General features: G+C 43.3%; 1 protein-coding gene across 1 annotated transcript in view; it reads left to right on the top strand.

Annotated features, from left to right (window-relative positions):
• ME1 (malic enzyme 1) overlaps nucleotides 1-27051 on the top strand; it is a 400967-nt gene that overhangs the window by 107612 nt on the left and 266304 nt on the right. The window contains exon 3 of the mRNA XM_073675637.1: nucleotides 3275-3424. Within this exon, the coding sequence (XP_073531738.1) occupies nucleotides 3275-3424 (150 nt within the window). The remainder of the gene's footprint in view (nucleotides 1-3274; nucleotides 3425-27051) is intronic.

The following is a 27051-nucleotide window of genomic DNA, read 5'->3' as shown; positions in this document are numbered from 1 at the left end:
CATTCTTTTTGTCAAATAAAAGTTGTGAGTGACATGGTCAATTAACCCGGAGACCTGCCATATATAACACTTCATTACATTTTATATCTGTTTAGTTTTACTATACACCTGTAGCAATATTTTTGTCTCATACATTTTACAGGGATTTCCTATCTCCATTTATAACTCCTCCAGAGTTGTTTAATCCTACACACGGCAAATAAACCTCTGCACAGCAATAAGACGTACAGACCCGTGTTCTGTCATCTAGGGATTCCACAATGGTGCACTTTGTTCAGTAGGCGGCTTGTATTTGGTATTCTGCTTACTGCACACTGGTATTTGTGTGAACAAGCTTCATCCATGTGGAATGTTACAGGTTTTACAGTGTTAGCTTAGTAGCCGACCATCTTTTTCGTGTAATGTTATTTGCTTTATTTTCTCCAAATAGCTTCAATTTTTTTAAGTGATGAGATTAGAATGACAGATCATTAATGCAACAGATAAAGATGGAGGCTGAGTGTGTAAAAAGTAGTTCCCCGATAGCAATAGGCATCAGTGTTTTCCAGAGCGTGGTTTACTTATTAAAGGGTTTTGTTAATCAATAAAATATTGGGATTTATATATCAGGGCATTTCTCTTCCACAAGTTCAATATTAAAGGGGTTGTCCACTACTAGGACAACCCCTTCTTAAACTAAATGCTCGGCCCTGATGAAATAAAAAAACCTATACTCACCTCCCGTACTCACCTCCCGTGCCGGCTCCGTTCTAATGGTGTCGGCACTCGCGGTCCGGGGTTGTGATGCGGTGGAATGACACGTGATGCCCGGCGCCCAATCAGCAATGGCATCACTGTCCTCGCCTTTGGACAAACTGAACATGAAGAGGACGTGCGGGATCAGCTGCAGCCCTGGTGGCTTCCGCTTCATGTTCAATTTGTCCGAAGCCGCATCACAGCCTCGGGACCGCCGCGAGTGCCGCCACTGCTGGAAAGGAGCCAGCACGGGAGGCGGGTATAGATTTTTTAATTTTATTCGGGCCGAACATTTAGTTTAAGAAGGGGTTGTCCTAGTAGTGAACAACCCCTTTAAGGTGCTTTCACACTGCGTTTTGGCACCCGTTTGTTGGTCCCATCGGGGCTTACGTCATAACCCCCAGCAAAACGGGATTCAGGTGTATGTGCTGACGGGGCCACAGACTATAATGGTGCCGACAGAGTTTTCGCGCGGGGGGTGGGGTGGGGGGGGGGGTTCTGACGTATGCCCCGACTGGACCAACGAATGGTCACAAAACGCAGTGTGAAAGCACCCTAATTGTAAATCCTTTCAATCTAGTTTTGAATCCACAATACCATGTATAACAATATATGATTCTGATTACCCCAAGGACTCCTGCAGACCACCGAAGAGCAAGTTGGCTCCAATATACTTTATATGTATATATATACTTTAAGGTACATTGTCAGTAGTATTACATGGCATACATAGAAGACTTTGGGTCCTATTGCAAAGATCAAGATGAGCCCATATAATAGTGCCCAGTTTTCCCACTCAAGGCAGAATGAAGTATTTGTCTCCCTCTCCATGCCTTTTTCATGACCCTTGGGTCCAATCCACACTCTTGTTTGCTAACAGGGGGGGGTAATGCATAAGGTTTCACCACAAAGACACACAGAATTGGACCCGCCAAGGTCAGGGCTCCTTTCTCTATAGATCGGAGTGCTCACAGCAGCCATAAGGTGCCTCTCATGGCATATTTGCACTTAGAGGTTATGTTATAGTACTGAAAAATGTCACATTTGCTCACTATATAGCATAATATTAGTTCAGTTAAATATGTAACTTTTTTTTCCAAGTAAAAATAGTAGTAAATTCTCCGAGACAGAAGATCTCATAAAACACTTAGTAAAAGAACTAAAACAAAACAAATACAACTTTAGAACCTTGGAAATTTTTCAATAAATGAACCAGCTAACGTTAGAGTACACCCGGATAAGTCACTGATTCTCACATTGCAGGGGTTCATTTGTGGCTGCTGTGTGTTAATTAAATTTTGCATATCATGGCAAAAAGTCCTACTGATTGTCCTCAAGAAACCTAGACAACTATCATAACTTGGCTTCTCCTTATGGAGTTTTGGCAGTGTGAAGACTGACGTGATGAAGAATTGTTTATAATAGCCAGACTGTGTGGTTTATTAAGAACTTGGCAAAAGCATTAGTTATTGGAAGATGAGCTGACATAGCCGAAATTGGTTTCTAATGCTAAGCAGGTGCTCTCTGAAGAACTACACATCTATGTGTTTTTTGGTAATGTCTTACTGTACCAGATTTGTTATTGCCAGACTGAACAAGGATGAAGTCTATGTGAATGAGTACACTGTATGTCAAGTAAGTCATGGAGTAGCTTCAGAATATATGTGTACCTCCAACTTTCAGACAGACAAAAGAAGATCTGATGTCTTGTAAAGCCTTTTCGCTTCATATCTTTCTAGGTTCTTTTACAGCCTCTTAAAAATCCAAAAAGCTAAAAGGTGCCAGTATAGCGACACCTAAACCACCTAATACAGCGATAGCTGCATACCCTAATGTACAGGGACTGGAATTGGAATTAGCTCTCTTGCAGAAACAAAACTATCTTGCAAAATACAACCTAGAAGAATTGACTACCCTATAAGTCAAAGTTTGACCCTTTAACAAGCCTTGCAGCATGACCAGGGATTATTGCCATAAACTCATAAATGCCATGACTAGGTGCGACACCCTTAAAGGGAATCTGTCACCTCATTTGACCTATCTAAACTATTAATATAGTTTAATATAATATAGCACTCAGACAAGTGTTATTCTATGGGGCAGCTCAGATCTGTGATCATTTTCTCATGCTGATCTGGTATCAGACAACAATCACAGCATGCAGCAAGTGCATCTGAAAATCAGATCACACACACCCATACAAGTCTATGGGTGCGTGCGAAACAACAAACTGCACTCGGATATCATCCAAGTGCAGTGCAATTACCGCGGATGCTAGGAATGGAGGAGATGGAGAAATTACTTTCTCCGTCTCCTCCGCACTTGTACTGTGATTCTGTCATGCGAGAGGATCAGAGCACAGAGCACTGACACTCGACTCACACTCACAGCAGAGCAGGAGCCGAGGGTCATTAGCGTATCACATCCCATGGTCTCACATCACACGCCATACGCTAATGAGACTCCGGCCTAATGCTGAAATACAATGTATAGTGAATCAGAATAGGATTTTTCTTACTCTTTGTTTTTAATTTTCCAGGTATATTTTGCTGATGGGTCTTCAGGATCGAAATGAGAAGCTATTTTACAGAGTTTTGACATCAGACATTGAAAGATTCATGCCCATTGTATATACTCCGACTGTGGGCTTGGCTTGTCAGCAGTACGGCTTAGCATTTCGAAGACCAAGGTAATGTAAACCCAGGTTTAGTAACTTATTATTTCAATATCTTTATTTAATAGTAGTAATATAGATTGTCTTGTTGGAACAAAGCTAAAACATGCCATACTACATAAAGAGGAAGACGATGTTGATTTGTTTGAGGCTTACACTTTGGCATAATTTTGTTGATCAAAATGTATTTTTGTGTGTATTTACTCAGGGGTGGAACAAGGTATTTTGGTGACCTAGAAATTAAGTTAAAAGGGCTCACTTTCTCCCCCCTGAAATTGATAACATTCAGGATGCTCTACGTATGAAACCACCCAAATGCTAAAACCTGTTTCATGTTACAGTTGCTTATTCAAATAGCAGGCTCAATAGATGTTGTCCTGTCCTTGGTGATAGTTCTGGTCTGCAGTGGCATTCATGTAGTGCGTCAGTTCTAGTTTGCCAAAAACTTTCGCACCAATTCATCAAAAGATTTTCATCAGAAAACTGGTGTAAAGTACTTTGATAAGTCACAAAAATTTAGCATTTTTTAGAATTTTCTCTTCAGTTTCTCCCGGCTCCTCCAAAATCGGCAAAGGACATGGGCAGAATGCCGGCATGACACCGCAACTTGACTAATTCATGAAGAGCTGTGTTTAAAGGGAATCTGTCACCCCCTGCACTTATCTGACCTCTAATATGGCCATACAGGTGATAGAAATGTAAATCTATACCTACCTGTATGCCTCATATTAGAGGTCTGGTTGCTGTGAAATGTCTTTTTATTCAGTGAAGTTTCTGATCCTTGCAGGCCCAGTGACGGGAAGAAATCCCCCCCTACTATGGTAATTAAAATATTTCCCCCTCCCCTGCACGTCACAGTGCCCTGTGCATGCAGTTGCGGCAGCCAGATCACGTACCTGTGCACTTCTCTTTTTATAGAAGGCGCACTTGTACTATGTACTATGCAGTCATAGTACTGCAGGTATCTTGTGCGCAGGTGCCGGGAAGTCACAGTGACTCGCCTGCGCACAAGATCCCTGCAGTACTATGATTGCATAGTACATAGTACAAGTGCACCTTCTATAAAAAGCGAAGTGTGCAGGATCTGGACCACGGCGACTGCATGTCACAGGGCACTGTGACATGCAGGGGAGGGGGGAAATATTTTAATTACTACAGGAGGCGGAGATTTCTTCCTGTCCCCCGGCCCTCAAGCATCGGAAACTTCACTGAATAAAAAGACATTTCACAGCAACCAGACCTCTAATATGAGGCATCCAGGTAGGTATAGATTTACATTTCTATCACCTGTATGCCCATATTAGAGGTCAGATACAGTGGTGGCCAAAAGTATTGACACCCCTGCAATTCTGTCAGATAATACTCAGTTTCTTCCTGAAAATGATTGCAATCACAAATTCTTTGGTATTATTATCTTCATTTAATTTGTCTTCAATGAAAAAACACAAAAAGAATTGTCCTAAAGCCAAATTGGATACAATTCCACACCAAACCTAAAAAAGGGGGTGGACAAAAGTATTGGCACTGTTTGAAAAATCATGTGATGCTTCTCTAATTCGTGTAATTAACAGCACCTGTAACTTACCTGTGGCACCTAACAGGTGTTGGCAATAGCTAAATCACACTTGCAGCCAGTTAACATGGATTAAAGTTGACTCAACCTTTGTCCTGTGTCCTTGTGTGTACCACATTGAGCATGGAGAAAAGAAAGAAGACCAAAGAACTGTCTGAGGACTTGAGAAACCAAATTGTGAGGAAGCATGAGCAATCTCAAGGCTACAAGTCCATCTCCAAAGACCTGAATGTTCCTGTGTCTTCCGGGCGCAGTGTCATGAAGAAGTTTAAAGCCCATGGCACTGTGGCTAACCTCCCTAGATGTGGACGGAAAAGAAAAATTGACGAGAGATTTCAACGCAAGATTGTGCGGATGGTGGATAAAGAACCTCGACTAACATCCAAACAAGTTCAAGCTGCCCTGCAGTCCGAGGGTAAAACAGTGTCAACCCGTACTATCCGTCGGCGTCTGAATGAAAAGGGACTGTATGGTAGGATACCCAGGATGACCCCACTTCTTACCCCGAGACATAAAAAAGCCAGGCTGGAGTCTGCCAAAACTTACCTGAGAAATCCTAAAATGTTTTGGAAGAATGTTCTCTGGTCAGATGAGACAAAAGTAGAGATTTTAGCAAAAAGCATCAACATAGAGTGTACAGGAAAAAAAAAGAGGCATTCAAAGAAAAGAACACGGTCCCTACAGTCAAACATGGCGGAGGTTCCCTGATGTTTTGGGGTTGCTTTGCTGCCTCTGGCACTGGACTGCTTGACCGTGTGCATGGCATTATGAAGACTACCAACAAATTTTTCAGCATAATGTAGGGCCCAGTGTGAGAAAGCTGGGTCTCCCTCAGAGGTCATGGGTCTTCCAGCAGGACAATGACCCAAAACACACTTCCAAAAGCACTATAAAATGGTTTGAGAGAAAGCACTGGAGACTTCTAAGGTGGACAGCAATGAGTCCAGACCTGAATCCCATAGAACACATGTGGAGAGATCTCAAAATGGCAGTTTGGAGAAGGCACCCTTCAAATATCAGGGACCTGGAGCAGTTTGCCAAAGAAGAATGGTCTACAATTCCAGCAGAGCATTGTAAGAAACTCATTGATGGTTACCGGAAGCGGTTGATCGCAGTTATTTTGGCTAAAGGTTGTGCAACCAAGTATTAGGCTGAGGGTGCCAATACTTTGTCTGGCCCATTTTTGGAGTTTTGTGTGAAATGATCAATGATTTGATTTTTGCTTCATTCTCTTTTGTGTTTTTTCCTTGCAAGCAAATTAAATGAAGAGAATAATACCAAAGAATTTGTGATTGCAATTATTTTCAGGAAGAAACTGAGTATTATCTGACAGAATTGCAGGGGTGCCAATACTTTTGGCCACCACTGTAAGTGGATTCCCTTTAAATATGGACTAAGATTTGTTCCAAGGTGCATGGAGGTGAATGGAGGTGAACGCCATTTGTCAGAGCCATGCTCCTTTAAATTAATCAGGCACTTCTGACTCCAGCACACACCCTCATCAAGAGCGGCGTGAACAACACCAGTCTTTATGAATTGGAGCTGTAGACTTTTGACTGCTCTATGCAGATAAAGTGTATAAGTAGATTAGCATTTTAAGTATAACTTGCTGGCTTTACTAGATTTGGGGAGACTGCCATTATTATTGTCTGAAGGCTGCCATTGGGTAAGGCCAATAGTGTGCGTGTCTGGAAGGCACAGTCACTTCTAGGCCTTTCACTAGGGTATCTCACTATTTTTAAGCAAAATAAAATCAATTTCAATATTCTTTGTAGTAATGGAAATGTCAGGCCTTCAAATGACAAATTTATTAAATTAAATGAATTAATTTCTCATTCTAGAATGTTTATCTGCAACACTATCGCATCTGTGACAAGATATGCTGCAGTCTGTAGTTTCACTCCTTGGCCACAAGTCAGTAATAATATACTAGATGTGCTCTATAGGTCATTGTGACTTGTGGAACTACAGATTCTATTATTTCCTGGCTGAGGGTATGTGTCATAAAAATCACAAATGCCCCTGATCAGTGGAAGCTGGTAGCTCTAGCATATATTCGTCATCACTGTTCAACCCTTCTCTTCTTCAATGTAGTCACAAGGTCAGGTCTTCCATGACACCAGGACTGGTGGATGAGTTGGGGTGTGAGACACAAGGAACGCAGAAGCAGTGTGGCTCGGTGCCCACTGGCTATTTAAGTATGTTTTTCTCTGAAACGCCGCTGCGTTTTAGAGTCAAACATACCTGGCTGAGATCATACAGCCAGTGTCTGATACATGATGGCCATGGATTGGGCAGCGTATATCAGCTGTCAGGTTCACTCAGGGGTGGATTAAGAGTAGCAAGGGCCCCGGGCAGTTTAGAAGGCGCGCCCCCCCCCCACCTGATTTATCACGTGACATGTCACATGATCCCCTGTGATAGATCATGTGATAGTTCACGGGAAATTAATTTGCCACAATATTAATTGTGCTGCCTCATCTGAGAGCAGCACAATATTGGGGCAGATACCCTGATTCCAGCGATGTGTCACTTTTTCAGCTGCTTGTTGTCATTTTGAGAAAATCACCGTTTCATCTGCTGCAGATGTAGCAGCTCTCTGAATGCTGCGCTCTGTATAGCCCCACCCACACCACTGATTGGCAGCTTTCTGCTCATGCTCAGTGTACACAGAAATCTACTGATCAGTGATGGGGGTGGGGTCCTACAGAACTTACTAGTCATCTAGTGATAATTACCTTCTGACAAATCAATGATTTTATCAAAACAACACTAAGCAGCCCAGTAAGTGACACATTACTGGAATCAGTGCCTCTAACCCTACATTATGATGCTCTCAGATTAGGTGGCAAAAACATGATGACAGATTCCCTTTAAAGGAGCTGTAAACACAAAAAGGTTTGTATTAAAAAAAATACAAGCCATTTGTGAAATTAACTTTTTTTCATTGTTAATTCACATTAGACTGTATCTTCAACACTTTTGTCAGCAGGTCTTATTACAGACTCTGAATAGGGCAGCTCTCTCCCTCTCCCTCAGCAGAAAGTCACAGCATGGTGAAAAAACGGGATCTTTTATGATTTTCTCATAATAAATAAAAAAGGACATGCAAGTCCTCCAAACTATTTTCCGTTTCTCTATAGGGGAGGTCCTAAATCTTTCTTGTTCTTTAGTTGATCACATGTCAAAAAGGCAAAGCATTTACTATGAACTCGCCTAAAAAAATATGCACCTGGAGAGTAATATCATCATCTGCATGTAAATATTCCTTGACTCTAAGGGCTCGCTCACACTGTCGTATAACACGGCTGAATGCTATGTGATGTTTTATCGGATAGGACTCGGCCCTATGTTATACTATGGGACAGTGCGATTATTGGCATGAGAAAATAATCTCATTCGATATTCGGACCATGTGCACCCATACAAGTCTATGGGTGCACGTAAAACATTAGACTGCACTCGGATGTCATCCAAGTGCAGTCCGATGAACACTCACAGAGACTATGGAGAAGATGGAGAAAGTAAGTTCTACATCTTCTCCATATCTGTGCTGCGAGAGAATCAGATCACACTCAGTTGAAGCTCTGAGTTTGAGCCGAGTGTCATTAGCATAATTGGCCCTATTCTCTTGCATGAGAGAATATATGGCTTAGTGAGTGGACCCTAAAACTGAATAGTAGTGACGGACAGGCACCTCACAAGCGGGATCCATGTAGCTCTCAGATGTCGTGTAGGTAGGGCTTCATTCCATGGGGTAGGGCTTAATTTTAAGGTATATAAAAAAAAATGGACTTCAAATAAAAATTAAATGAACACAAAAAGCACTAATTGAATTATTTTTTTCGTATTTATGTTTGCAGCCCCTTTAAAAACCCTTTGAGGGCCAAGGCACATATATGTCCCATAGTTTTAAACTGGAAAAAAATTTGATTGAATAAAATTTAAGGTCCTCGAAGGTTTAAGTAGGTCATAAATTCATATGAATACTTGCTCATACAATTTCACATGCCAAAAGATGAAGAAGAACAGAATCAAAAATATGACATTAAGTTGAGCACTTACAGGTATTCAAGGTGAAAGAGACCAGCAAAGGCATCGTCTCAAATGACAGTAAATGAGATAGAATTCAGCAAGCTGAAAATGAAGACAGCAGGTTAGAAGCGAACCAGACTTTATGGTGCTCAGAATTAGTCAAGCAGAATTTATTGACTGCTCTTGCAAAGCACTGAGACTCCCGCTGTGTATAGATGGCGCCATGCAGCCTCCCGCTGTGTATAGATGGCGCCGTGCGGCCTCCCGCTGTGTATAGATGGCGCCGTGCGGCCTCCCGCTGTGTATAGATGGCTACATGCGGCCTCCTGCTGAGTATACGTGTATAGATGGCTACGAGCGGCCTCCTGCTGAGTATAGATGCCGCACGGCGCTCCCCCCAGAGACAGCAGGAGGCCGCACAGCGCAATCTATACTCAGCGGGAGGCCGCACGTAGCCATCTATGCACAGCGGGAGGCCGCACGGCGCCCCCCCAGAGACAGCAGGAGGCCGCACAGCGCCATCTATACTCAGCGGGAGGCCGCACGTAGCCATCTATACACAGCGGGAGGCCGCACGGCACCCCCCCAGAGACAGCAGGAGGCCGCACAGCGCAATCTATACTCAGCGGGAGGCCGCACGTAGCCATCTATTCACAGTGGGAGGCCGCACGGCGCCCCCCCCAGAGACAGCAGGAGGCTGCACAGCGCCATCTATACTCAGCGGGAGGCCGCACGTAGCCATCTCTACACAGCAGGGGGCCGCACGGCGCCATCAATACACGGCGGGGGGCCGCACGGCGCCATCTATACATAGCAGGGGGCCGCACGTAGCCATCTATACACAGCGGGGGGCCACACGTAGCCATCTATACACAGCAGGGGGCCGCACGTAGCCATCTGTACACAACGGGGGGCCGCACGTAGCCATCTGTACACAGCGGGGGGGCCGCACGGCGCCCCCCCCCAGATACAGCAGGAGGCCGCACGGCGCCAACTGTACTCAGCAGGAGGCCGCACGCAGTCACGCACACACACAAACATATACAGACATATACATACACGCATAAACACATTTGAAACACAAAAATACATATAAACAGACATGACACAATGATATCTGCCCACACACACACACACATACAAACAGACATCACACAATGACATCTGCCCACACACACACACATACAAACAGACATCACACAATGACATCTGCCCACACACACACAAATAGACATCACACAATGACATCTGCCTACACACACACACACACACATACACACATACACACACAAACAGACATCACACAATGACATCTGCCTACACACACACACACACACAAACAGACATCACACAATGACATCTGCCTACACACACACACAAACAGACATCACACAATGACATCTGCCCACACACACACACAGAAACAGACATCACACAATGACATCTGCCCACACACACACACATACAAACAGACATCACACAATGACATCTGCCCACACACACACACAAACACACATACACACACACACACATACATACATACATACACACACACACATACACACACACAGACACACACACTCACACACACACTCACACTCACACACTCACTCACCATCCCCCGGCTCGGCTCCAGTCCTCCTGGCTCCTGCTCCTCTCCCGTGGTGAGTAGCCGTGCAGGCCGGGCGCGCACTGTGTGACGTAACAGCTAGGAGACACGGCCGCGCACAGGGCCGTGTCTCCTAGCAGTGACGCGGCCGGGCCAGCACAGGGAAGTTAACTGCTGCAGTGCTGGCCCGGCCGATGAAGAAGTAGCGGCGGCTGCTGCTGGGGGAGCGGTACGGGGCCCCCCCTCCCGCCACTGCTACCGGTATGTGCCGCGGGGGCCCGCACATATAATCAGGGCAATGCGGCATTAGACACCCCGCCCGGAGCCGCGGGCCCTCTGCAGGCTCGGGGCCCCGGGCGGTCGCCCGGATTGCCCTCATTATAATCCGCCTATGGGTTCACTTTAAGCGCTGTCTTCTGACTAGAGAGATGTGATTTACTTCTCAAGACCCGGTCCATCTGCCTCTCTGGTGTCATGTGACCCCTGGATGGGAGTCCTGATAACCTCTTTCTACCTCCTGTCCTCCACAACTCTTCCTTTGATTAGCCAGCCTGGCACAATATCATTGATATGGCGTGATGCATATGTAACGTCCAGCCACGCTAGCCAATCAAAACAAGAGCCCCGGACCCTGGGAGATAGGAGTCAGTTCTGAGGACTGCCATCCAGCAACCTCAGATTACCGACATGGCCGATGGATCAGGTGCCGCGAATCAATTCACGTCAACTCTTCATCTGACCAATTAGCTCTTCCCTCTGTACAGATAAAGCGATCATTGCAACCTACCTGTGTAATCACTAGCTTGGACAAGGGTGTGTGACCCAGAAAAAAAAAATTACATCTACACTCACTCACCCTTCCCCGATCCACCAGTGGAACAATTTGAGACATCGGGGAAATTAAATTTAGTGGCAACATGCTGTAAGGCTTAATTTTTAAATCGTCCCCACCTCTGCCCCCTGCTTATAGCAAGTTGATGCCCTAGCCAGTTGACTACTCCTTCCTACTCTTTATCCTGATTTGCTGTATCATAGGGATACATTCAGAACTAAATATTAAGTTGGAATTGACTCTTAGACTTTTTCACCTAACATTTGGGTCAAAGCTTCAAAGCAATTTACGCAGCTCAGTCAATGGATTTTTCTCTTTAGAACTGAATCACAGCTTTTGTGAAATTCCGAAACTTCTGGCAATGAAGTATATAGGCTTATACACATCATAAATATTAAATTACTGAGTTCAGTCTTCCAAGCTGAGTTTAATTGATTCTTACTTCTGAGGAGTCTTGTGCAGCAGCATTCAGACCCTTATAATAACGTGTAATGAATGCTGCAGAGCAGTATGGAGAGCAGAGGTTGATGTGACATCAGGTCATAACTGGTATTTAAGAAAGTGGAAGATGCTCCTTTCCTCACCTATCTAGGTCACCACGGACACATTATTTGTTAACGCTTAGTTGATGGGAATAAGCTGTATAAAACAGCTGTATTTTGTATATGAAATATTGTAATGCTTTTGTCGCGCCCCCAGGGGCCTTACTGTTTGGGGACAGTATATATATATCACGGTGGCTGGCCCAGGGCGGACAGTGCACAAAAGGGGTAGCGATTACTAATAAAGTTCAGAGAAATTCGTGACGCCACCTGTGGTGTCCGGTGAAGGTCACCAGCGCTGCAGCAGTCCACTGAGGCATGTGTCAAGGCAGCTAAAGATGGTACAGCTCCCCACAGGTGGAGCGGGGCCTCAGGGCAGTGTAGATAGAAAGATGGTGGAATGGTGTGCTGGGCGTTGTAGTGCAGGTAGATGGCGCAGCCGGCGTAACGGACAGAGACAGGGGTTTTTGCTTCGTTACCTTTACTGGTACAGCTGGTAGATATGGTCCAGGGTACTCTAGGTGAAGGGCGCACTTTTGGACTTCTCCCCAGGGAGCGGGTATAAGGCCTCCTGATCCGTGTCTGCCTCTGTGTAAGCTCCTGGCCAGCCTGCAACTGTGCCTAGCTTATGTGTCTTGCTTTTTCTACTCCACCTGTTGCTCTGAAGTAGGACCTCCGGTTGGTAACCACTTTCCCTGGACGTCGGGGCCTTCGTGGTTCCTGGTCCTGTATGTGTCTAGCTTCAGGTTTGCCAGGGACTTGTAGTCCTCCTGGGATTCCGGTTAACCCTACTGGGTGTAAAGGATCCCTGTAGGCTCGGACCCAGTGTCCGGTGTATATACTGGGGTGAGCCTGGTATGCTCCTCTGCCCCCTTGATCACTCCTTTCTTCCACTTGCCTTCGGCCACGCTCGGGGCCCTCACTAGGCTTCAGGGCTGCTGGAAGCCTAGCTTGCCTCACACAGCAGCCTGCGTGCTCCTCTCACTCTGAGCACTAACTAGCAACTGTAACTGAACTAATCACTAACTAAACTGCCTGGCTCCACCTTCCTTTTATATATGTCCCTAACAGGGCTCCCTCTGCTGGTATGAGGTGGAAGGTGGAGGTGTCTTCATGTAGTGAGGGCCTCTTGTGGAGAAATCCGTCCGTGCACCCTTCCGGGTTCTGTGGCACATTGCGCAGCAGGGCGCCACACTTTCAGCATCCTTTTCTTTATATTCTGGCTCCTCTTGGTTATACATTATCTGGATAACTTATTCATTTGCTTTATTGGAATGTGTACTTTCTTATGTAATTTCTACATGAACTTTGCTTAAAAAATAAATAAAGTGGAATATGTGAAATCAAGGTAATTTATTGTTAATTATAGATTACAAGTTTCAGTTTTTATCTAAGCATGAGGACACTTGGAGCGCAACTATCCCAAAACACCTATGGTTTTGTAGGGCAAGGCTTTGGTTCCCACATCTAAATACGTACCATGGTTATTTTCTGGAAAAATGAATAAGCCACAAAGACTTTGGATACACAAAAATATACATCAATTTTATTTTTTTTGAAAGTGGATTACTAGGTAATGCTATTCAAGGTTTTTTTTCCCTAATTAAAAAATATATTGGGCTCAGTTCATCCAGACTGGCATTGTTCACACCGGTCTTGATGAGGGGGTGCGCTGGAGTCAGATGCTCCTGATTCATGAAGAGCTGCATGCCTCTCCATGAATCTGAAGCGTCTGATGAGTGACGGGCTGCTCCATCCAATATGCCCAAAATCTCACTCCTGTCAGGTACTAGTGTGAGATTTCTGGTTTGGGGAATGCCACAGGTCATCATGAGTTAGGCAAGCTATGGCATCACACCCCCTTTCCACCTCAGCTTCACCCATTTCGTCAAGGTTGGGAGAAACTGGCATGAAGATGCCAAAAATCGCAAAATTTAGGGGTAACTCCGGTTGCGCCTAAATTTTGTGGCTTTTCAAAGCTTTTACATGAGAATTCTTGCGTGAAAGTTTTGATGAATCAGGTACATTGTGTATGGATCTAGCGTAAAGAATTAAAAAAAGAAAATCTATACTCACCTCCCAGACCGGAAATTTTTCATGTCTTGAGACTGACAGAACACAGAGTAGACACTGAGGAGTAGCAGCAACAGTCCCCACCCTCTCACCCTGGGTCCACAAACAATAAGATTTAAAATAGGGGAAAACCACTTCAAAATTGTAAGTTAAAAACACCTCAAACACGCCAGAAGACCCGGTTCAGACAATGATATGCCCTAATTGTCTGAACTTCATTTAGAAAAAACAGATAATTTTTAGTGATGAGCGAGTATGTTCTGTTAACCTTTCGGCAAGAATGCTCGGGTACTCGCCGAGTATTTTCAGCATGCTCAGGTGTTATGTTTGAGGCACGCCGTGTGCATGATTTGTGACTGTTTGTCAGCTTTAATACATGTGAGGAATGCCTCAGAAACAGGCATTCCTCACATGTATTAAAGCTGTCAAACAGTCACAAATCATGCGCACGGCGTGACTCAAACATAACAACCGAGCACGCTGAAGATACTCGGAACACACCCAAGCATGCTCGTAAATCTTGACTAACGAGCATGCTCGCTCATCACTAATAATTTTTCATCCGTATTGTCATCTGTATGCAGTCTGTATTTCTGTTTTACACATACGTATGGCATCCAATTTTTCAATTAACAATTTAATAAATAACAAAATGCCAAACACAGTTTCCTACGGTAATAATTGTATTGGGCCTCTGCAGAATGCACGGCATAAGGATAACATGTTTGTGATCCGAATTCTGATCTAAAATATGAATCAAAGTGATGCATGCTGCAATTTTTTTTACTCGCAGACCATTGTTCATATGTAAAAATGTTTGCTTGCTTGCATTGGTCTGTGTGCTGTTCGTATGCTAGTTATTTTGTACATGGATAGCCCACGGACCAATTTTACACTTGTCTAAATGAGCCCAAATTCATGAGAACAGGTGCAATAAGGACGGGTCAAAAAGTATGTTAGGGGTTGAGGTTTTTGTGATGTATTAGACTCTCCTGCTTCCTATTCATAGTGACCAGCATTTCACAGTACTGATTTAACACATTATTTTAAAAAAATTTACTTTCTACTGTTTTTTGTACCAGAACTATTTTTTTGTACACTTTCTTGTAAACTATGTAATATATTTTGGAACATCATTAGTAATGTATTATATTATGACACCCCATTGCAACCTCAAAGAAGCACGCCCATCAAAGTTGTTATCCTCTTAATAAATTGCAATCATCATATTATATAGCTCTGTGTACTTATAATTGCTCATTTTTCCTTTCTACCCAGCTAATTCTTCTTTTTTCTGCTCTATGTAGAAACAGGAAGTCTTATCCCTGCATTTATCATTCCCTAGCTTCAACTCCTGACCCAGCTGCTCCCTCCTCCCCCTGCCAATGACTTTTACAGTTACACATGAATCATGCAGGGAAAATTGACCTCCTGTTTCTACATAGAGCTTAGAAGGATTCTAATGGAAAAGAGAAAACCTTGGTAGAAAGGCAAAATGAGCAATTGTAAGAGCACAGTGCTATATAATATGATGACTGCAATATATGAAGATTATAATAACTTTTATGGGAGTGCTTCTTTAAAGGAGTGTGTGGGTCTTAAGGTAGGTGGTGATCAATAGCAACAGAACAGAAAGACAATTCAATAATCACTGTGAAAAGATGAAAAAAAAATCTACAAAATTATCTAATAATTCTACTAAAACTTTTTTTCCATTATAAGAAAGTATATAAAAAAAATTGTGGTGGATATTCTCAAGTGGCGACTATTATTTTGCATGGACTTAGCCTTCCTCCAGCTCCTTATGTACCATTCATCCATGACCTGAAGAACTGATGCGCCCAAAACAGTACTCACCGCAATCTACAAAGTTGGAAAATCAATGTCTTTCTTAATGGGAGCTCTTAGACATATTCTAAAGCCCACAATGTAAGAGTCAAATGAAATGAACAGAATGAAATAAGGGAAGAAGTATATTTGGAGGAATAAACAAAAGTCATACTAGTGAAAAAACAAACTTAAAGCTATAGACTTCTTTTGTCATTATGGGTATAGCGCAATTTATCATTACCATGGTCCATGTTTTATATTTAACGTACTGTATATTAATATTAAACAGCGTTGGCCATGATTTGGATAAGATTGTTTTTGTTTTTTGACTGATTTTGTGTCTTTTGCACCTTTTTTTGTTTGCACCCAATTTTCTTTTCTATTGGCGCTATTTCATATGTGCTTGCCAGGTTTTTTCCGATTAGTGGGTGGACTCTTGCAAATCCAGATGTTTTCACCTGATAGATCAATTGCGACTTTTTAAGAAGTCACAAAATTTGGACCAACTTCTCTCCAGTTCCCCCCTGGTGCATTTTTTAGTAGGCCAAAATTTTGGTGCAAATTTTGCGATGTCAAAAGTTGTAAAAAAAATAGTTCGGAACAGGAAGAAAGACCATTTTGAGTTTGCGGCAAATTCATGAATTGTATGCAACATTTTGATTATTTTGGCACCGAAAGTAGTAATTAAAATCCCGCATATGATGAATTGGAGCCTACGTGTTTTATTTATTAAATCTAATTTAATAGTAGCATGCCTCGTTTCAGATATGTTATAAGAATAAAACAAAGATCCATACAATAAAATCAGAAATGCCCCATAGAATAGAATTTATTATTTCATGGAAAATTTTACAAAGAGATGAATTTGTTACAGATCTATTCCCCAATAGAGATATTTATCAGTCTGGCAGTATCTCTCCTACTGAGATTCTGGTAACAGGAATATTAATACTGTGGATGTGTCCTAGAATGTAATAAATGTACGAATTAATCAGGGCAAAGAAGAAAATATCTTTATATAGCATTTTGTGATGTTTTCCATCATGTCTCTGGCTTACCATAAATCACAACTAATTATAAAGCTCTGTAGTAGGCTAGTATCTGGAAAGCAAAAGCATAATCTGGATAAAGAAAAGGAAATAAAATATCTGAGCTGCCAGACTTCATAAAGTCTTCTACCTTAATCCCTTGGCTCTTTTAAAGTGCCAAAAAAGGGCCTTGATGAATTTCCTATGCAAGTCTACAGCACATACTTAGCAGTGACATAACTAATTCAACAGGACAGCTTTGGTTTGTAAATAATATGATACACAGACGTGAGCTGCAGGGGCCACTGTGAGCCCTCCGCAACGCCTTTCTGTAATTCATACATTTAATTTATTTAGCAGACACCCTTGATGACAAAGGTTGGGAACAGCAGTATTATAAGAAATCCCCAGACCTCTATTCAGGAATAATGTGTTAGAGGGTTATGAATTTATCATCAGCATCTTATTAGAAATGTCTTAGCTCTTTAAATAGGTTACTATAGGCTATTCTTTTATTATGATAGAGGAGTCTCCAATCTTAGGCTGATCACAGTATATCCCACTTTTAGAAACCCAGAAATTGATTGTTATCTGTTAGTGAATGTGGCAATAAGTGTACAGTTTATCATCTGTGCACATCAGGGAGAATGAAATATTTACAAAGTATCTGTTAAAAATCAATGGGCTTTCTATATCATTCCCAAGGATTTTGGTTTCCTAAAAAGGAGCGTGAAGTCATTGCATTAAAGGGTTGGCTTAAAGAAATTTTCATCTAAATCCCTATCTATTTAGTGCCATAATCTAAACTATTTTGTAATATACCTGTATTAAAAATTCCCTACCATTCCCTAATTACACTATCTAATTGTTATTGCATTTTATTCCCTTTTTCCTGTGCGAAGACGCTTCGTTTGAGAATCCTAGTGCATGCTGGGATATTCAAACGAAGGATCATCATTGCAGGGGGCAGAGGCTGGGGTCACTATCACAGCTTGAGTCAGGGGCAGTGCTAGTCCCTGCTGTGTCCCTGTGCGCTGTCATTGTTCGATGTGCATAATCACAGTGTGCACTCTGTGATGACGGCTCAGATCACTAGTAATAAGCCGGCAACACAGAGGAGAGCGCACTGTCAGAGCGCGGTGTCAGGGTACTTAGCAGTTATGAACTGACTTGGGTAGGAGTAGTGGTATTGCAACCACTAGGGGCCTCACCAGCAGGTAGCATAGTTAGGAATCAGCCAGAGGTCGGCACACGGGAGCAGCAATATAGTTTGATGAGTAAGCAGGTTGTCTAGTCAGGAATCAGCCAGAGGCCGGTACACAGGAGCAGCAGTATAGTTTGAAGGGTAAGTAAGTTGCTTAGTCAGGAATCAGCCACAGGTCGTACACGGGAGCAGCAGTATAGTTAGGGACGAGGCAGGAGAGCTTGACTAAAGGCTGGGAGCTTAATAATCTCACAAGGAAGGAAATGCAATGCCAGGTTTAAGTAGGGTGTTCAATCAGGAGATTACAGGGTGGAGGCAATCAGAAACTCAGGGTCGAGGCAATCAGGAACAACACAGGTACTAGTATCTGGGTTAGCCAGGAACTGTCCAGCGAGCTGAATAGCTCAGAGGAAAGAGCTGCCACCTGGTACACCAGAGTTTCTGGGTTTGAATCCTGACACTAGCGTTCAGGGACCAGCACCGCCCCCCACAAGTGACCCAGTGCAGTGGGCGAGGCTGGAGAAGAAGAGGATCGGGATGTGATGAGTAATGAGTTACTGCAGCAGTGCTCAATGGCCCCTGGTCTAATATTGATTCAAGTGCCCAACTTGAGGTCCATTGGATGTCTGGACAACTTCTTTAAAAATATTATGTTATAGATACATAGCAACATATATTTCAGAAGAAAATGGAACAGCACAGAAATCCACGGGTGGGTGCAAATCCTCCCACACAATGATTCCGTTGTCTTAATGTAATATATCTCCAAAGAATAAAAGGCGAGATACATAGCAGTTAAACATAGTTAGTAAAGTTGGGAACACACAGGTCCATCCACTCCAGTTTACAGCATAATTTTACTAATCCGTTGAGAAAAAACACTACGTGGCAGAAACTATTTGCCCCATATTAGTAGATAAATTCAATCGCAACTGCAAATACTGCATTTTAACAAATCTCTAGTTCAATGTCCTATCTGCAGAAATGTAAGACTACGAGTAAATGAAAGGGGGTGTTACCAGTGTGAGACATGTAATAACTAACAGTCTGCTCATCCGATCTATGTGTCTCACTCTTCTAACGCCACCTTACATTTAAAGTAAACTCTTGAGGCTAATTGTCTGCTAGATCAGTGTCCAGCTCATAGATCTTAACAGTTCATATTAAGAAAAAATGGATTTCTAGGGAATAAGGCATCAGATCGCAGATATCAAGGTATAATTTTATTCAACTTTCTAGGACCTTCTTGCCCATATAGACGGCTTAGTAGGGTTGATCCTACTGACAGAATCCCTTTAATTCAACAGCGCTTTACAGTCCACATTGGGGCTCATAATCTAAATTCCCTATCAGTATGTCTTTGGAGTGTAGGAGGAAACTGGAGAACCCGAAGGAAACCCACACAAACCTGGGAAGAGCGTACAAACTCCTTGTAGATGTTGTCCTTGGTGGGATCTGAAAGCTGCAGTGCTAACCACTGTGCTGCACATAACCTATAGCATATTTTTCAATAAATCCTTTAGGCCTTTCTTGAACTTGTTCAATTAATTAAACATCACAATACCATGTGGCAGAAAGTTTCTATTGTCTCATTGTTTATACAGTAAAACAAATCCCAGTCTGTGATGATGGTAAAAACTTATTTTCTCTACTCTTAGAGAAGGCCCCTTGTCATTGGTGAAAAATTGACTTATTAAATTTTGCCATCTGAGGTGTTACTGTATGTAATATACGCAAAGTATTATAATTTTCCAGAACTTACTGGTATTGGTGCAACAAAAATGTTCCTTGTTTTTTTGGCTGAAGTTAATTGATCGTTATTTCCAGGATTTCGGAGAATCTTTGGCTGTTGACAGCTCTAGAATGGTTTCCATGGAAGATTTTATTGCATTTTTATCTTGATTTTAACTTTTTTGTGTGCTTTTTTGGAATGTTTAAACACATGAAAAACATAAGTTTACATACTGCCCAATCAACAGGCGGCATGTATCAGGCACTGGCTGTATGATCTCATCCAAGTATATTTGACTGAAACACTGCAGCTTTTCAGAGAAAAGCATACTTTAAAAGCCTATATGCGCATGTAGGGAGAGACCTGTCAATCGAGGGAAGCAGCGGGGAGGAGCCGCCAGTGATCCGCCTGTCCGACTAGTCAACAGCGGCCTTTAAAGTCTGTTTTTCTCTGAAACACCGCAGTGTTTCAGAGTCAAACATACCTGGGAGAGATCATACAGTCAGTGCCTGATACATGATGCCCTATCTATGGGCAGCATTATCAGCTGTAAGGCTCTCTTTAAGAACTTCATTTGCTTTTACTGCAAATTGCCAGTTTGTTATGCACATTTTTGTGAAACACCTTCCAAAAATGTATGCAACTTGGAAAAAAAACATGATGTCAGAAAAACGCATTGCAAACCTGTAAAAATGTCTGGGGGGTTTAGCATGCCTCTTTCGTGTTCTTAACAAATAAAGGGAGAACTGGAAAGACACAAAGTGCAAAAATAGGGTCTTATCTGGGTAACGATATTGAGAGAATAATTTGATAGTGCTCACCTGGTCGGGTTGTGTGTACACAACCACTAATAACACTTAGGCTGCTGCAGACCCACGAGGGGATGAAAATGCAGGTAATGGAGAAACAAATGGGTTAATTCTGCGTTGCCATGTAGAAAGTATGATGGATGCCAATATGAGTGTAAGTGGTTTAGTCAACGCGTTTCGAAGTGTACAAACTTCCGAAGGATATGGGCACAGTCGTTTTCCTAAATCTGTTCCCCTTTTTTTTCCCGAGTATAAGTGGTTTATTTAGGCTGTGTGCCCACTATGTGTTTTTCAAGCGTTTTTTCTGCAGAATTTCCGCAGCGAAAACGCTTAAAAAACGCTTGGTAATATGTGCCCCATGGTCCCCAATGATAATCCACATGTGCTGTGCATATGCTGCGGAAATTTCCGCTGCGGATTATCATTGTGGAAAAATACACAGCACGTCCATTAATTTTGCTGAAACGCGGCGTAATCGCCGCCATTGACTTGCTTGAATCTCTTAATATCCGCATGACTACATGTGCACATGCGGATATTAAGCGATTCAATGTGCGGATGGTACCCGGGCCTGGAGAAGAGGAGACTCTCATCCAGACCCGGGTACCATAGTACCTGTAAAAAAAAAAGAATTAAAATTGGTGGTCGCGTGACCTGTCACATGACTAATTGACGTCATGGAAGATCCTTTTACACCATCGTGATCCGCCGGCTAGCCAGGACGCATCGCTGAGGAGAATGGGGGCCATCGGAAGGTAAGTATAATGTTTTTATTTTTATTCTTTTTTTAACTATTACTTGGTCACACTATATAAATACATGCCAGTTGCATGGATTTATATAGTGTGAACAAGTTGTCAAGCACTTTTCCAAGTGATGCTAAAATCTCTTGGAAAGCGCTTGATAACCCGCATGTGGAAATGCAAGAACGCTTGACAAACGCTTCTACCTGGCGGGAAAAACACATGTAAAATCCGGATGCGTTTTTCCTGCCAGGGAGATGCAGAGAAAATCCGGAGCATTTCTGCATCGTGGGCACATAGCCTGAGTCAACACGTTTCGAACTGTTCAAAATTCTTCCTCAGGACAACCACGGTAGCGATACATTCAGCAGACGCCGGTGTAAATAGACACAAGATTTGAAAAAAAGCGCGTAAAAGAAGGGGTCATGGGGATCATATGACCATGGAGTGACATTTCACCCCAGGTCAGCAGTTACAAATCACATGTTGCAATTAGAACAAACATTAATTGTACAAACATAATAGTATAACACAAGTTATCTGGTCCGTTTTTATTTTTCATGTGTCACCTCATGTTACATGTAACAAAAAAGTGGGGATTAAAGAATGTAAGCCCCCCCTAAAGCAAGAATAGAATGGGGGTCTCATGGTAACACAGACCCTGTCAGCTTAGTTTAATAATGCTGGTCATGTTCATTAAAGGATTAATGGTATTTTATGTCATCTTTAACATCATAGGGTCAAAAGGTCACTTGGTAAACTTTGAACTGTCACAAGCAGGTTAAAACCACTATCAGCCAGATGTTTTTGGCGGTTCTTTTTCCAGGGAACGGATTGGAAGCTAAAAAGTGCAGGAAGGCTTATGGAGTATATTAGAACAGCTGTTGCGGTCCCCGTGTCATTGTGAGCTGCGGAAAGAGTGAAGAAACGCGTTGACTAAATAAACCACTTGCACTCGGATTGGCATCCCTCATACTTTCTACATGGCAGCGCAGAATTAACCCATTTGTTTCTCCATTACATGCATGTTCTTAACAAGCACATACAAAGAATTAAAATCACACTAAAATTCCCTGTGAAATCCCAGCCTTATACTGGTGTCTTCTTGAATTATCCAGGCATTGATGACAGTAAGCACCAATACCCCAATACAAGAGAACTGACATGCCGTCCCTGCAGACCACCTACAACGTGAAATAGAGACTGTCCATTACTTGGAAAATGATTAGACCTGAGGTACAAAGAGCACCTTGTACTTACCAGAGATCTGCAGGCTTCACAATCCGTAATCTTCTTTACAATAACCACAGATTGTGAAATGACAAAGACCAGTGTTTTAATTTTGTAACGTAATATTTGCAGTATAAGACGGCCACTGTGTGAGACCTCTTACCTCCACTTACTCTCAAAACGACTTGTACATTTCTAAGATAATAGCAGTGTCTTGTGACAGGAGAATGGTTTTTAATCATTAATTTATTAACAATTAAGATGTGGAATTTATAAGAAGGGCAGTGAAAACTAACAGGCCACACACTGCGCTCCAGCCAGCCATGGGCGACGAGAGTGCGCAGGAGTCACAAGAAAGCAAATTCTTTCAATACTTACAATTATTTATTGGTGTTCGTTTAATACGGAAACACAAAAAAAGAGTCTAGATATGTTTTTTTATACAAGCATCTTTCAAAAATGTATTTCTTCATATCCAAATAGGTTTGGAATAAGAAATATGTGTAAATTTATTGTTCTGTTTGTTAAAAAGAATCTGTCGCCAAATTAATGCTGCTCCATCTGAGAACAGAATAAGATTGGAACGGAGTCCCATTTCAGCCCTGGGTCATTTCCGGTTCTTCTTGCCGTAGTTTTGATAAAATCGCAGTTTTATCTGCTACAGCCCTGACAGTTCTCTCAGTGATTAGCTTTTTCTAGCCCCAGCCCCAGCACTCTTTAATCTGCTTACACTGTGCATAGGCAGAAAGCTACCAATCAATGGTGGGGTAGAGCGGTGTCCATGAATATTGAAAATTACATAGCAGGAGTCTATCACTGAAAGGACTAATTGATCTGCCACAGTTTAAACAGTTTTTTATCAAAACAGCTAAAAGCCCAGTAAATCTCCCAGCATTTGAATCAAGGTCTCTTCCACAATTTATGCTTTTCTCAGACGTGGCAGCAAAAATATGGTGACATATTCTCTTACACGTCCAACTTTGCCACTATTTTTAATTTTCCAATGTCTTTAAAATACAAATGTATAGAGGAGTGTTAATACCAGCCATTGGATTAAAGGGAATCTGTCAGCATGTTTTTGCTATGTAATCTGAGGACAGTGTTACTCTCGCGCCCGGACTGACTGGCGTGAGCGTGATTAGTGATCCCACTGGACCATGAACCGAGGAGTGCCTGGAGGGGCGTAACTAAGTATCAACCCGATCCGACCAAGGTCACACGGCGGCTCAGTCTACTCCATGAACCAGGGGGGAACCGAGCAGAGGGACCAGGTGCTACTCCAGGTCAGAGCTTTTGACCCACACTGGAGAATGCAGGAACAGGCAGATTAGCTGGTATGCAGACATGTGGGTACTGGCAGGCACGGCTGGAATGACGGCAGGTGGGTACTTAGCAGGCACGGCTGGTATGAAGGCAGGTGGGTACTGGCAGGCACAGCTGGTATGCAGACAGGCAGATACTGGCAGGTATGAACGCAGGCTGGATAGGGACCAGTACAGACTGGGATACAGGAACAGAGCCGCAGGTGCGGTGGACTAGCAGAGAAAAACCGCAGGAGCGGTGAACAAGCAGAGCGGAGCAAAACCGCAGGTGCGGTGAACAAGCAGAGCGGAGCAAAACCGCAGGAGTGGTGAACAAGCAGAGCGGAGCAAAACCGCAGGTGCGGTGAGCAAGCAGAGCGGAGCAAAACCGCAGGTGCGGTGAACAAGCAGAGCGAAGCAAAACCGCAGGTGCGGTGAACAAGCAGAGCGGAGCAAAACCGCAGGTGCGGTGAACAAGCAGAGTGGAGCAAAACCGCAGGTGCGGTGAACAAGCAGAGCGGAGCAAAACCGCAGGTGCGGTGAACAAGCGGAGCAGAGCAGAACCGCCAGAGCGGTGAACAAGCAGAGCAGAACATAACCGCAGGTGCGGTAAACAAGCGGGAAGAGCGGAACCGCCGGAGCAGTGAACAAGCAGAGCGGAACAGAGCAGAAGGTGAAGGCAGACAGGACAGGGCTCTGTTCACATGGAGCAGACTGGAAAATACAGGAAGATGGTTAGAACACAGGAGGTAGATACGGAGGCAGGGATAGGGGACAAGCAGAACCAGATACACACAAGGTACTTACAATGAAGTAGCGAGTGGACACAAAACTCACAAACAGAAGTACAGAGACAACAAGTTTGAGTTAGATGCTGGTTCAGACACTGCAGGAAAAGGGAAGGTACGGACATAGAGAGAAACAAGTAACGGGCTAGGACACTGTTCAGACAGGAACTGAACCGGGAACAAAATACAGGAACGAGCCTGGGAACTCAGCCCCCAGGGTGGCGGAAACAGACTAGAAGTCAGAGATACAGGTAGCGGCCCTGGGTACTCAGCCCCCAGGGTGGCAGGAACAGACTAAAAGTCAGAGGTACAGGTAGCGGCCCTGGGTACTCAGCCCCCAGGGTGGCAGAACAGACTAGATACAGGACAGGACCTGGCAACTCAGTTGCAAAAGACAAACTGAGTGAAAGTGTTGCTCAGGCACCTACTACTCGGTGGAGGGAGTTTAAGTATCCAGTGACTCACAGCAATAGGCTGGGGACGCATTAAGACTGTGCACACAGTAGCTATAAGAAACAAGCAGAAAGCCGTGCCGACGCCCTAAGCAATCAGACAAGAGACATGGACATAGCAGGTACTGGAGCAAAGAGTGCAGCATGGACTGACAGGTAAGATTGCGGTCTTGCATGGTGGGAGGTGGTGCACCATGCATGCACGCCACCAGGGATGTTACAGACAGCATGATGTAGGGGTTAAAACACTGAATTCAACAATGTGTCACTTATCAAGCTATGTGGGAATGTTTACTTACAGTAAAGGTTTTATCACTAGAATATTATCATTGCTGTGACTAGCTGACACATGCTTGCTAGTCCGACTCCACCCTCTCCTGTGATAAGCATCTCACTATCTATAGACAATGTACACTGAGAGCCTGGTGTGGACGGGGTTAGCTTTCTCAGCTCTGCTGCATTCTACATCTAAAAGCTCTGATTGTGTCAGAATTGCTGCACCCAGTAAACTAAGTGATACATAGTTGGATTCAGGGTAAAGACATGGCTGTAATGGCGCTGCAATACTGAATACATAGGTACCTTTGGTGAAGAAATCCACTTTGTGGTTCCTGTTTAATCACCAGTTTAAGTTTTCTGCTAATTAGATTTTGGCGCACAGGGTCTTCTCCCTGTCTGTGATTACCTTCCCCTCTGCCCGCTTCCGGTCTTAGAATGACCTGCCTCGTCTGTTTGAAATATCAGCAGTGATCTGTCATTAAATTACAAAATTGTGCTGACAGGTTCTCTTTAAAATACCAATATATATTTGAAAGATTCATGCAGCCCAAACCACAGGCAGCATGAGTCAGAGCCTAGCTGCACAATACCCAGTAGTTAGAAGTTCCTGCAAGGGACCATAGCCAGAAGCAAGACTAATAAGGCACTGCCTCCTGCTGGCTTTTCACAGTGCTACTAGAGGTGATTGACAGGTTTTTCACAAAGCAAGAGACCTGCCAATCACCTGGAACGGCATTGGGAGAATACATGCAGGGAGAAGGGGTGTCATGGCCAAAAAACCCTTTAAAATACTTTTTTTAGATATGCATTAAAAACATAAAACCAAAAATGGTCACTCCAAGAATTCTACTAGCAGATAAGTTCCTATACCAAAGGGAACAAAATACCAAGGCTATTAGCTCTCCTCTACCTGGTCCATTCTATGTATCCCTAGATATCCCTAAGTTTCCCCTACCTAGCCGCATAGGTAGGTACCCTAAATATGCAAAATGGCGCCCATGCTCAACGAAGAGTGGCCTTATGTGCACCCTCTCTAGAAAAAGCACCAAAACAGTGAAAAGAAAACACTAATGTGATTTTTAGCGGGTTAAGTCACCATTTTACAGTGGGGACTATTGGTGTCCCTCCCTGTCATAAGCTGATAAAATGTTTTAGGCCCATTCTGGGGAATATATTGGGTCATGGGATTTAGTAGTAGTAGGGTTTATACATTTCATTTTAGAGCTAAGAGTTGTACACTTTGGCTGGTCCATGGTAACAAGAAGGGGCTCCATTGTTTACCTATTGGCACTTACCAGTTTTGATGGTTAATTATTATATGATTATCTCCTCTAAGGGGCAGACCCTAGGGAGTAAGGTCTGATGATTTAGTGGCCATGGAAGTGGGAGCCATTGTACGTAACTGTAGCTGGTCGAAGGCTAGTGGAGGAGATGAACGCTGCATATATCTGTGCTCATTGTCCTGTACGTGGAGACATATACAGTGGGGAAAATAAGTATTTGATACACTGCCGATTTTGCAAGTTTTCCCACCTACAAAAAATGGAGAAATCTGTAATTTTTATCATAGGTACACTTCAAC

This window comes from Phyllobates terribilis, unplaced genomic scaffold (assembly GCF_046119375.1).
Source record: "Phyllobates terribilis strain yellow unplaced genomic scaffold, ASM4611937v1 Scaffold_3__8_contigs__length_932513732, whole genome shotgun sequence".
Taxonomy (NCBI): domain Eukaryota; kingdom Metazoa; phylum Chordata; class Amphibia; order Anura; family Dendrobatidae; genus Phyllobates; species Phyllobates terribilis.
The sequence above is the reverse complement of the archived record's forward strand: the minus strand, read 5'-3'. Positions and strand labels throughout refer to the sequence as shown.